The sequence below is a fragment of the Dioscorea cayenensis genome, chromosome 20 (genome assembly GCF_009730915.1).
Source record: "Dioscorea cayenensis subsp. rotundata cultivar TDr96_F1 chromosome 20, TDr96_F1_v2_PseudoChromosome.rev07_lg8_w22 25.fasta, whole genome shotgun sequence".
Lineage (NCBI taxonomy): Eukaryota > Viridiplantae > Streptophyta > Magnoliopsida > Dioscoreales > Dioscoreaceae > Dioscorea > Dioscorea cayenensis.
The window spans coordinates 28,463,085-28,475,238 of record NC_052490.1 but is presented as its reverse complement, the minus strand read 5'-3'; the positions used below and the strand labels follow the sequence as shown (position 1 = coordinate 28,475,238).

The 12,154-nt window shown below is 31.0% G+C and overlaps 2 protein-coding genes and 1 long non-coding RNA gene across 3 annotated transcripts; all 3 read right to left on the bottom strand.

Moving 5' to 3' along the window:
* Positions 1–102: 102 nt before the first annotated feature.
* LOC120251393 lies at positions 103–1,068 on the bottom strand. The gene has a single exon (XM_039259922.1). The coding sequence runs from the start codon at positions 1,066–1,068 to the stop codon at positions 103–105; it is 966 nt and encodes a 321-aa protein (XP_039115856.1).
* A 1,714-nt stretch (positions 1,069–2,782) lies between these two features.
* On the bottom strand, positions 2,783–4,038 carry LOC120251780 (GATA transcription factor 19-like). The gene is made up of 2 exons (XM_039260424.1): positions 3,418–4,038; positions 2,783–3,292 (listed from the first exon to the last, which is right to left on the bottom strand). Exons 1-2 carry the CDS (start codon positions 3,778–3,780, stop codon positions 2,939–2,941), a joined length of 717 nt encoding a protein of 238 aa, XP_039116358.1. The 5' UTR covers positions 3,781–4,038; the 3' UTR covers positions 2,783–2,938.
* Positions 4,039–8,723: 4,685 nt separating this feature from the next.
* Positions 8,724–11,990, bottom strand: LOC120251244. Its single transcript, XR_005533404.1, has 3 exons — positions 11,924–11,990; positions 11,432–11,479; positions 8,724–11,262 (listed from the first exon to the last, which is right to left on the bottom strand). It is a non-coding gene; the product is annotated as an uncharacterized LOC120251244 (long non-coding RNA).
* Positions 11,991–12,154: the final 164 nt, after the last annotated feature.

The following is a 12,154-nucleotide window of genomic DNA, read 5'->3' as shown; positions in this document are numbered from 1 at the left end:
TTAGGTTACAAAAAGTTTCAATTACAGACCACCCAATCAGTAAAAACAAAGAAAACAAAAAGAAAAACAAAACAACATTCAGACAAACACAACAGAAACAAACTAAAAGGATAAACCACTCAAATTAAAAGTCTTCATCAGCCACCTGGGGAGTTCCCTGCCATGATGAAACAACGAGATCTCGTGATGGTTAAGTCCATGAATGGCGAGAGATCTAGCCGGCCGATTCCAATCCGAAGGAACAAAAAGAATCTTTGGAACCAGCAAGGTGTCCATAATTCCCTTGATGACTTCGATTTGCAGGTTCAGACGCCAGTCATCCATACAATCACCAGTCTGCACCACTCGAACAAGCTCAGCACAAGGACACAATATTGTCTTGACATTCCTAACTCCGTTGGCCTCATTCTGTAAAGCAAAGCAAAGAGAGCTAGCTGCTGCCTCAACATATGAGGACACATGAGATCGACTACTACCAGCACATATAATGTTAGCTTTAAAATCTGAAAAAATAAAACTAAGCCCTGCCATAGAGGTATCATCATTAAATATTGCATCAGTAAACAAAATTGGGCTATCAGCAAACTGAAAATTATATAAGATGAAATTCTTGCTTAAATTTGGTGAAGGGGCATAGAAAAACTCCCTGACATAACCAACTGCCATTTGAGAGACCTTAGAATAGACCAGCTGATCATTGTTGAAAACCTTGTTACATCTGGCCTTCCAAAGAAACCACAGTGTAGATGCAATCAAAGACTGAGCAAATAAATCATTACCAGACACTTCTTGTTGCAACCAGAACCCTGATGCAATCCCCTGAGAAAGATTAATAGCTTTGCCATAGGCTGAAGAAACTAAATTCCAAACCATTTGGGACTTCCAGCAACTGAGAAACAGATGCTCCACATTCTCATTATTCAACCCGCAAAACGAGCAAGGGGATTGAGGACCCAAGTTCAATCTATAATGGTATTCATTAGTTTTAACAGCATTGTGTAATAAAAGCCATACAAAAATATTTAACCCGCAGGGCAACTTTAAGATGCCACAGTCTATTCCACCCATCCCACAGAGGATCATTCACCTTACTATGATTCAAGAAAGAGTAAATCATAGAAGAGATCTTATAACCCTTACCTTTGGGAAGCCAAACCCAATGGTTATCCTGCTGAAAACAAATATTGCTATAGCAGAGAGTGTTAGCATTAGATTATGTGTTTGGTTGGATTAATCTAACAGTGTTTGCATATCTTAAACTAAACTGCTATAATATATGGTTAGGCTTTTAGTTTTTTAAATTTCACTAGTGATATCTTGTTTGGCTTTTGGTTTTGATTTTGAAGGTTCTTCAAATGATGGTAAATGATTTATTTTTTGGAGGAAATATAAATATTTATATATATATATATATATATATATATATATATATGAAGAGTGTTTGATTGCTATGGCAGACAGATCATTTGGCATGTTTTCATATGATTAATTGTGTTGTTAGATGTTTAAATGTTTTTTTTTTTAATTTTTGGATTAAAGCAACAAATGGCATTTATTGTTTTTAGTTGATATTAACTTTTATATTTTGAAGTAAAATAAATATTCATTTTGGTCATGAACTGCATGCATGCATTTTTGTTTTGGATCTTCAAATAATGTAATCAGTTGGCATTTTGTATGGATACATTTGTGTAGAAGTGAGAAGGAAAAATGATTCAAATTTTTTGGGTTTATTGGTTGCTTTAATTTTATAGAAATGATTTTTGAATATTATTAAATGTGAGTTCTTGCACACTAATTTGAATGGAAGCCTGGAATTGATTGGAAATTTTGTTCATCAATTTTTGCTATTTTATTTCCTTTTATTTTATTAAATATAATCATTTACTTATTAAGCCTGAAACCTAATTTTCTAAATTTCAAGCATAAAAGTAATAAAGCTTTATAAGGATTTCATCCACGCGTTTTTTTTTTTTCCTAACTAAATTAGCTATTCATCATTAGAAAATTAATTAATTAAATTGCACTTGCAAATCCCATGATAAATCAAACTATGCCTGAAACATTTCAATCTCAATGTCAAAAACTCTTTCTTACATCAATTTTCTTATTTTCAAGGAATATTTATAATGCATGAGTACAATTATTATAATTTTCTTGTTTGCCCAAAAACAACCTACATTTAATTCCAATATTTATGTTTTCTTCTCAAGATAAGACTTCAAAGGAAGCAAAATTATAAATCATGTCTCCTACATTTTGGTCAAAGTACATGGACTAAATCAGATAAAGCAAAAATATCCAGGGACCAATACATAATTTCAAAAAAAAACTTTTTTATTTTTTTATTATTTGATTTTAAAAAAAAATCAAAAATTATAGATGAAAAATATTAATGAACAAAAAGGCCCTGGAGAGAGTCCTGACTGACCAAAGAAATCTACAAAACTCACTAGTGGCAGGTAAAAAGCCAACAAGTAACAAATATAAGAGTGCAGTGTATTAGCCATTGGATCATGGTCATCCCTTCTGCTCTCTGCACTGCATGCCCACTGCCATCTTCAGCATCAAATCCCATGAAAACAAAACCACTCACTAAATTCCAATTTTACCACAGTGTTTTCCCTGCCCCCATTTGTACTTTTGATTCCTCCTTTCCATATATATATATAATATATACATACACATACATATATCTCTTTATAAATAATAATAATTAAAAAAAACACATATCATTAATTCAACAAAAAAAGGAAAAAAGAAAAAGAAAAAGCTACAAGTATTGAATCAACATCTTCAAGAACAAAACAAAAGAAAATAATTAACAAAAAGTCTAGAGGGTTTTTTCATTCTCTCTATTCTTGATTTGTTTTTGCACTTTAACTTCATTGTTCTAAAAAAAAAAAAAAAAAGAGATCTAAAAATATAACTTCTAGTACTACTGGTATTGAAAGAGGCTGCAGGGCCTGTTATCTCTAACATGATGAAACTGAGAAGAAGAAGAAGAAGAAGGCTGCACCATGTTAAGCCTCCATGAAAGGTACCCTTGATCATCTTCCTCATCATCATCATCATTATTACCAGAGAACATAGATATTGGTACTCCTGTTCCTGAAGCACCATAACATCCCCATGGACTCTGTTGTACTGCTTGTTGGTATCCATAACTCATCACTTTCTCATTTAACCCTGATTGTGATACACTTGAACAAGATGAAGTTGATGATGTTGACGAAACTATAGCTCTTCTCTCCTCTTTCTTGTACCTTATCCCACATGCATTACATAGTGACTGCATGCATGCAAATATATATTCAGTAAGTCACTAGTAATTGATGTTATATATATATATATATATAAGTGAAAGTTAAAAGTGAAAGTGAAAGTGAAAGTGAAAGTGAAGGGAAGGTTGTTTACCTTGGGGCCTTTGGGACCATTGCGCCAGAGAGGAGTGGAAGTGGTGTCACAGTTGGCACAACGGCGAGCATGCAGGAGATGATCACGTGAGGCTGGTTTTGAGGAGTTTGTGAGGAAGTCCCAGTAGCCATTGATGGGGAGCTTGGAAGTGGTACTAGTGCCATTAGAGTTAGCATTTGCATGATCACTTTGTCTTGTTGATGGTGTTCCAAGAGATAAAGTACAGTCCACTGAAGAAGAAGAAGAGCTTGTGTCCATGGAGGATAAGGATGAGGATGAGGAGTAGTAGTATTTGGGATGAGAGTTTGTGGTCATGGGAAAGAGGATGGAGAATGATGTTCCTTCACTGTAATGCTGTGGCATGGCTTCAAAACAGAAGATGATGAAGATGAAAGTAGAAGAGGAGTTGGTGCATTGGGATGAGAAAGAGAAAGAGAAAGAGAGGAAGTATGAATGTTGTTTATGGAGTGATGTTTGTAGGGTTTTATATAGAGTGATATGTGTGCTTTATTAGGGTTAAAGTTTAGTGAAGGTAATGATGTTGTTTGGTGTGGGAAAACAAATTAAAGAGATATGGATGTGTTTGTAGGTTTTGTTTTTCACTCTTTATTTTTATTTATTTATTTCAATATTGTTCTTCTTGTTTTATGTTCTTTGCTTCACTATGTACTAGGGATGTGTGTAGATCCTGAGTTTGTTTTTTACAGAGAGGTTGTGTTTTGTTTGAATGGTGTGTCAATGAATTTTTGGGTGAGTGAGACTTGTTGTACTGTTTTTCTTGTACTTTGTTTTTTTTTTATTTTTACCTTTCCTTTCTTTTTGTTTAATTATATGTATATATTGGTTTTTGTATTAATTACTCTTCATGTCCTTAAGTTTAATAAATTATAGATTAACTATCTTAAGTTTAATTCATTGTTATATAATATTAATTTTTTTTCTTGGTGTATAAAATATAAAATCAAAATGAATAATTCTATATTCAAGAAACCATAAATATATATATATATATATACAAAACATGATGCATGATGATCTTATAGGCATTAATTGCTAATCCATCTCTAATTAAACACCACATAAATAAAACATAATCATGATGCATATATATATATATATATATACATAAAAAGAAAAGAAAAAGAAAACAAACACAAAATTAAAAAATGAGAAATAATAGTGATGAATAGGATCCATTTTTTGCGCAATGAGTATGTTCCCATGCTAATCTTTTGCAACAACGACGTATGACTGATGTGCCAGTACAAATTGAATGATATCATACCACATAATAATATAAATATACATAAATATATATATAAATATATACATATAACTAATAAATATATTATATATATAGAGAGAGAGAGAGAGGAAATTAGGAAAAGAAAGATATAGAGGCACAAGAAACAAAGCTAGTCAGAAGAGACAGATGGACTCGGTCAATGGACAGTCAAAAGAACCCACGTGACTCACGGAACAGTCTTCCATGGACCATGGACCATCATCTAAAAAAAAAATACTAATATTATGTAATCAATCTTACGTTTTTACACTGATCACGAGGCAAGATTGGACCGTCTAGATCTCCTCTCAAGTTCATCACGCGAATCAGGAAGTTGGATTTGATTACGTGTCGGGTTTTGATTGGATGGATTGCATGCAGTGAGTAAATGGGGGAAGTGGAGTTACAGTTTGGGTTGGGTCGCGTGTGGAGTTCGAGTTACGTGGGAATTGTAGCCAATGAGGAAAAAGTGTGGAAATAAAAAGAAAAAGTTAAAATAAAAAGGAGATAAATTAAATTAAAATTAATTAATTTAATTTAAAAAAATTGGAATAAATGGATTTGGGTGGGTCATCATTGCCGACGCTTGAAAAGGGATGAACCGAATCATCGGTTCAAGAACCGGTCGGGTTCAGTCTTGGAAGATCCCCAACTTTTGAGACTGAGAAAAAGAGGGAACCCGTTTTCTTACTTATCACTCCCTTATTTAAAGTTTTAAAATTATTATTATTTATTGTAGTTTTGGATTAATTTTGTTATCAAATTAAAATTGATGATAAAAATTAGAGTTATTATTTATTTTTTCTTAAAATGAATAAAAGATTTTTATTAGAAGAATTTATGATATATATATATATATGATCATCATCTACTAACATTTGTAGATTTTGAATCATATCAATTATTGGATTTCAATTCAACGGTTGTGCATTGTGTAATGAACAGTATCACTATATTTATAACTAGTAGTACAGTAAAAAGTGAGATGTATAGTATTTTGATCTCATAAATCTAATTAATACATCATTAATCCTCAATGTGCTCACGGGACGTTTTTCCTACTATATTTAGTGTTTTTAGTTTTTGAAGTTTTTAAGAGGCTAATGTGTTATAAGCTCTATAAAAAAAATAATTTTTTTAATAAAATTTCTAAATACAGAAAAATTTAAATTTGAATCCACTTACTTTAACAATCCTTGTTGGTAATATTTTTTTATTATGCCTCAAAAAGACGAGTTTAAAACCTTCAACAAATCAATATTTCATTGAAAATGAAAATTATACATAACAATGTCTTAGTTTGTATTTACTTAGTGTAATAATGTGTCTCAATTTAAAATTGTTAATGGATAGATCTCATTGGAAAATGTCAAAAAGTCAAAGAGAAATGAGAAGACATAAAAGTGAGTAAAATGTGTATAGAAACTATAGAGAATTATCAAATAAAAAAAAATAAACAAAAAAAAAAAAGAGAGAGAGGTGGAGCCCATGATTGTTTTAGAACAAACAGAGAATCAGATAGAGAAAGAAAGAAACAGAGGTGGTGGGTGCCATTGGAAGGGTGAGAGTCACATCTCTCATTTATATCTTCTGAGATACATTATTATTATTATTATTATTATTATTATTATTAGCTATACGTATTATTAAAATAGATGTATAATCTCTTCTTACAGTGATTCAATGAACAATTTAAATTTTTTTATTACATTTAAATTTTAATTTATATTACTTATAATATTAATTATTAAAAAAATTTAATTACACTTATTTATTATTTGTACAATAAATATGTATAAAATCTTTAAAATCTAAAATATATAATATATATGATATTATTTCGGAACCTCTCATAATTTTAAAAACTCCAATGCAAAATCAGAAAAAATACCTAATAATTATTATTATATAAAACATTTATAATATAGCAAACAAGGAAGCCAGGAAAGATGCGAGAATATTGAAAAAGTGAATAATGCTGGCAATGTAGGAAGAAATGAAGAATGGGGACTTTGATTGTTTTGTTTCAGGCTTCACACCAACTAATGTCTAGTTCCTGATTATGCCAAAGTGTTATCAGCCTTTCTTTCCACCTCACTCACTGCCTCTGCGTCTTAATTTACCTTCTTTATTATTTATTTATTTATCTCTTTGATTCAATTAAAACATTTTTTTTATATAAAACAACTTAACTATAGTTTAAAATCTCTTCCTTTCCCTTAGATATTTCTAAGAAAATCAATATAAAGTTTTAAAAAATAATAACAAAATTCATATACTTTAAAAGAAAAAAAACTTAAACTGGCATAATATGTAATAATTATCAATAGCAACTTTGATTTTTTTTGCGTCTCTTCTAGTGTTCGAAGAAGTTTTTTCTTATCAAAAAATTGATCGAAGATCTTTGACACTCCCAGATTGATAAAACAACAATAGATGGATGATTTTTTTTACCGTCATTAATTTTCTGAAAACTCTGACTAGTTTTTTTACTTTAACCTCATTTACTTATTTTTGTTTGTATCTATCAATTTTTTTATTGAATCATGTTTTATATTATCTTTGACAGTGTAATCCAACTCTTTATGCATTCAAATAAAACAACCAATATTTGTACTTGTAAATTTGTAATAGTACTTGTATTTCTCTCAAGTACAATTCGGGTGGTTTATAAACTTTATTTTTTTTTTCAAAATAAATAAAATAAAAAATATATAAAAGTAATCAAAATTATTTTTGTAAAATCATATTAAAAAAAGAATATGACTCGGATCTATCATAGAGTATCTAATATTTTTTTATTATTTTTAATTTTCAAATTCAAATAAATAAAATAAATGTGTATTCCGGACAAAGGATAAGAGAGAGAGAGAGAGAGAGAGAGAGAGGGAATATAGAGATCGGTGCACTTGTTCCCTCACCAACGGATCTGTTTTGGAAACAATCATAACGCTTTCCAAAAGATACTCTCTCTTGCATTTATATATATATATATATATATATATATATATATATAAATAAAGTTATTTAGTCAAAAGTTGGTAGATTCAAAATCTACAAATATTCATTTGAACTGTTAAATTTCAATATAACGATATTCACCAATTAACACTCATATAGTATCCTTCTTTCAGCCTCCTTATATTCTACTTACTGTAGACTCTTTTTATTTAAAAGAATAATCAACTCACTCCGTAAGAGATACCGAGAGAGAATTTTAGACATCATTTTAGATTTTTTAATTGAGAATACTCACTTTGGGACTAAAAATGATTTTATGTGAATCCAACTTATGAATAGGTCCGTAAGGTTTTTTTTTTCTTGACTTTTATGTACATTCCCAAGGTTCCCATTGTTATCAATTACGGATGTCTGTAGATGTTTACAAAATCTTTTTTCTCTAGATATTATTAATATATATATATAATCTCTTATTATTATTAAAAGAAAAAAAAAAGAAAATAAGATTATTATGATGTTGATCATGTCTTTCTATGCTGTCTGTCTTGTCTCGACAACAGTGAGATCTCTTGCCCTTTCTTGACTCGACTTGACTGCTCCCACTCCCCCCAACCCAATCCATCACTCCATTCCACAATCCTCCTCACTTTTTCTTTTTCTTTATTAATTTTGTTAATTATAAAATTCTAATATTCAAAATTTTAACACACTAAATTTTTTTTTTATGTATGAATATGGGGGCATGCACATCAATGATAGATATGAGAAATAAGAATAACTTAAAAAGACAATTGAAAATAATCTTATGATTCTTTTCATTAATTTATCTTTTAAATCAGGAAAAAATTAACTTGTGAAGAGTATGTATAAACAGAGGGCTTGGTTTTCTTTCTGATCATCTGATTCAAATGCTAATATAAAATAATCAAAATGACCATTATACAAATTAAGCATAACAATCACAAAAGATATGATGTTAAGAGTAGAAATAGAATAATTTATAAACTATGAATTTGAATATATAAGTTTGAGTTTCTCACCATTTAATATAATACTTAATATTATTCAAATAACTGATACTCTCATGTCAGTTACTTAAAATATATATATATATAGATATATATAAATTTGAATACATAAGCTTGGGTTTCTCATCCTTTAAGAATTGGTTAAGATAATAAAACATAAGAATGTTGCCGTGTCGAGACAAGCCCGCTTCAAGAAGTGATATTGATAGCACATTCTTCCTTGAATTAATTTGTACATGAAACTGGTCTATTGTTGGCATCAATGTGGATCGAACAAGTGAAGATAAAATAAATCCATGCATCTCGGTTTGTTCTTCAGTGTTTTCAACTGAAACATCTGACTAAAGATCAATGAGTTGTAGGGAAATATTGAAGCCATTCTTTCAAGCCATAGCTGTGCCAATGCAGCAAAGCTTGTTCAAATGCCTTCTCTACTCCTGCAAATTGATAACCCTTTAAACAGTCAATAAATGGTATACTTGTTGAAGATGAAAGACATTGAACTTACTCTTCAAAAGTGAATGTAATTCTAAGAGAAGGATTTAGTAAAATCCAAATCTCAGTTAAATCTAAATATATATATAATTGTGTCAGTTCAGTTAGAGGGGAAAACAGAGTCAAAGAACAGATAAAAAGCCGAGAACTTGTTTTCTTGTGCTCGAATAAATTGATGAGAGAAAAACAAGAAATTTATAAGAAGACACAGAAACAACTGTCATAAAAGTCTTGGTTTGGTTCTACTTGTGTTCAACCTAAACATTTGAAAGACTTAAGGTGGGACCTAAATCATCTAGTTCTTTTGCAACATGAACATGAGATCATTATGTAAGTTTACCTACTGAAGCTAAAACAATCATTTCCAAAATACCACGATAAAATATTTTGGGCAACTTTCTTTAGTATTTGATATCAGAATAATAAAATCCATCCTAAGTCAAGGGACATTTTACTAGGGCACAATAAAAGTAGCCTCTCATTCAGATTAAATCATATTCAAAGAAAAATCCTGACTTCCTTCTTGGTGATCATATAAATGTTGAACACTGAATGTATGGGAGCTAAATGTATCACAAGGTACTATTGACAGTGCTGTCAAACACCTGAAGGAAATTTCACAAGTAGATGAGGGACTATAAATACCATATGAATTCCCGTATTCTATCTCTTCACCTTTACATATTATCTTTAATCAGAACAACCAAATGTGTTCTGTTGTTACCTTCAATGCCACTCCTCAAAGTATCAAATAAATGGAGATTGCAAGTCCTTGATAGATGAAAGGACCAGCATGCAATAGAGTCAAAAATCTTTCCTGAATGAATCACAATGGATGCAGAAATGGCTCATGCAGGTTAAGAAATTATCTGAAACAAGCAACGATGGTTGAGAGAGATCAACGGCGGGAATTTTGTAACAGAAACACCATAATTTTGCTTATACAAAAAAAAAAAGAGCAATGACCTCTGATGCATTTTTGGCAGACTTTTAAGCTTAAAACATATACATAGTTCAGTAAAAATAAACAAAAGTGCATCATATAAATTCATATCTCTGTTCCTCAATAGTAGCATGAATAACAAATATAAATCCAGAATTATGGCTATATTGAGAAGAAGCAAAGGAACCCTTTCCAAGGTCCAAAGAAATCAGAGGGAGCACCACCAACACAAAAGCTAACACATAAAAGTTAAGAAAGAAACCATCAGAAAATGGGGCTTTTGTCTTAACACATCACCTTCACAAGTTATCCCAGACATGGCTAAATGTAGAACTTTTTCTAGTTATTTCAACAATAAGTCAGATTTCAGATTAACCAGCATTACCAGTTATCTGGTAAGCAGGGTTGGGCAGAAACTTCACACACAATTGAAGATAAAAACATGTGCTGAAAGCAAACTTGAAACAAGAAAAAAAAAATAATAGGTGATAACACAGAATGAATAAAAAGAACCAGTAAGTAATGCTCATACACTTTTAACTTGAGGACTTAACAAGATGAAGGGGATATTAGGCTAAAAGCATATAGCACACAGCTATCTGAGGAAATTTCAGCAACTTAGTTAAAACAAGCAGTCACCATCATGAGACGAAAACTTTGAATTTCTGTATTGCAAGAGCTGATCTACCGATGCATTTAAAGAATAGCACAGCAATAAGGATTTGACTGCAACTAAATACTTGTTCAATGTATTGCCTTAAACAATGCTGAGAGCATTAAAGGCGCAATTATTCAAATTAAACTTTAAACAAACAATGTTCGTTTTGCATTTTTGGTTTTAGTAGCTCATATGATCATGTAGAAAGTGATGCTTTTATAACCTAGGGCAAGGGAGAAAAAGTTGGGCCATAGACAGATGAGCTTTCCTTATATATATTCAACTGTAATAACAATAGTAGTCCTCAACTACCCTTGCTTACCTAAATGTTTCAAATAGCAGTCAACCAAAGCAGCTCCTATATACTGACCGGGCTATGGGCCTAACATTCTTGAGTCTGCTGCCGTTACACCTAAGTCAGGCTTGGCAAAATGTGGTTGCGTTGTTGTGGTCCCATCAGTGGCCAATCACAAAGCTACATGATTCAAATTCCCAAAAGAATTTTGATGATACAATCAATTATTTATCTTATACCAAACAAACTACATAAATACATAAAGATATTTAGGGGGAAAAAATGGGATGATATATCTGTAACATAAGCCCATTAAGCTTTTAAGCAAAACGGATGTAAAAGTAGATACCTGCTCAAACACTTTACTCCTTCCAGTGGTTCGGTTTCCAAAAGTTATCTGAAAGGAAGCCTTGATAAGCACTAGGGTAATAAACAACAAAGAAAGTAAAATAAAAGCCAATAGCATTATAGAAACTAACAGTAAGCAATGAATTCTAATCGTTGCGGCAGCATTACTTCACCTTTGTTGACCTCCCATTCTTAATTTTTAATACACTGAACATTGTTAAATGCATCATGACTGTCCAATTCACTTCACCAGATCAGACAATAATACCTCCATACAATGAAGTTTGGCACGGTGCAAGATTTGTTTTTAATTAACAATGCATTATGAAGTTCTCTCTAAATGTACACAAATTAACTAATAAATAAATGTCCACAAATATTTTTTTTTTCTACTGGATCTGATGGAACAAAGGAACATAATTTCAGCACTTCAGTAGTTATTATTCACAGAATATGTCATATGATCTAGCTAGAATAGGTGATGTAATTTGACCTTGGAATAGGTCATACCATCTCCATCTTTCGTTGAGAAGATTGTAAAAACTTCTCTGCCCAAAAAAAAAAAAAAGGTTGTCAAATTTCTTGAGCATACTGGCATTGGTGAGAAACTTGCTCCAATATTGAAGTTTACAAAGACAGTTCATGACAGGGAAAAGATTGGGATATACTACCTTGATGTCATATCCCTCAAAGATAACATTTTTGCATCATAGGAAAAACTGTC

Bases quoted from the DNA above. Each gene is read 5' to 3' on its own strand.
- LOC120251393 (XM_039259922.1), bottom strand. From the start codon at position 1,068: ATGGGTGGAATAGACTGTGGCATCTTAAAGTTGCCCTGCGGGTTAAAT.
- LOC120251780 (XM_039260424.1), bottom strand. From the start codon at position 3,780: ATGCCACAGCATTACAGTGAAGGAACATCATTCTCCATCCTCTTTCCC. The intron at 3,293-3,417 runs GTAAACAACCTT...GCATGCATGCAG, and splicing joins ATGGTCCCAAAGGCCCCAAG to TCACTATGTAATGCATGTGG.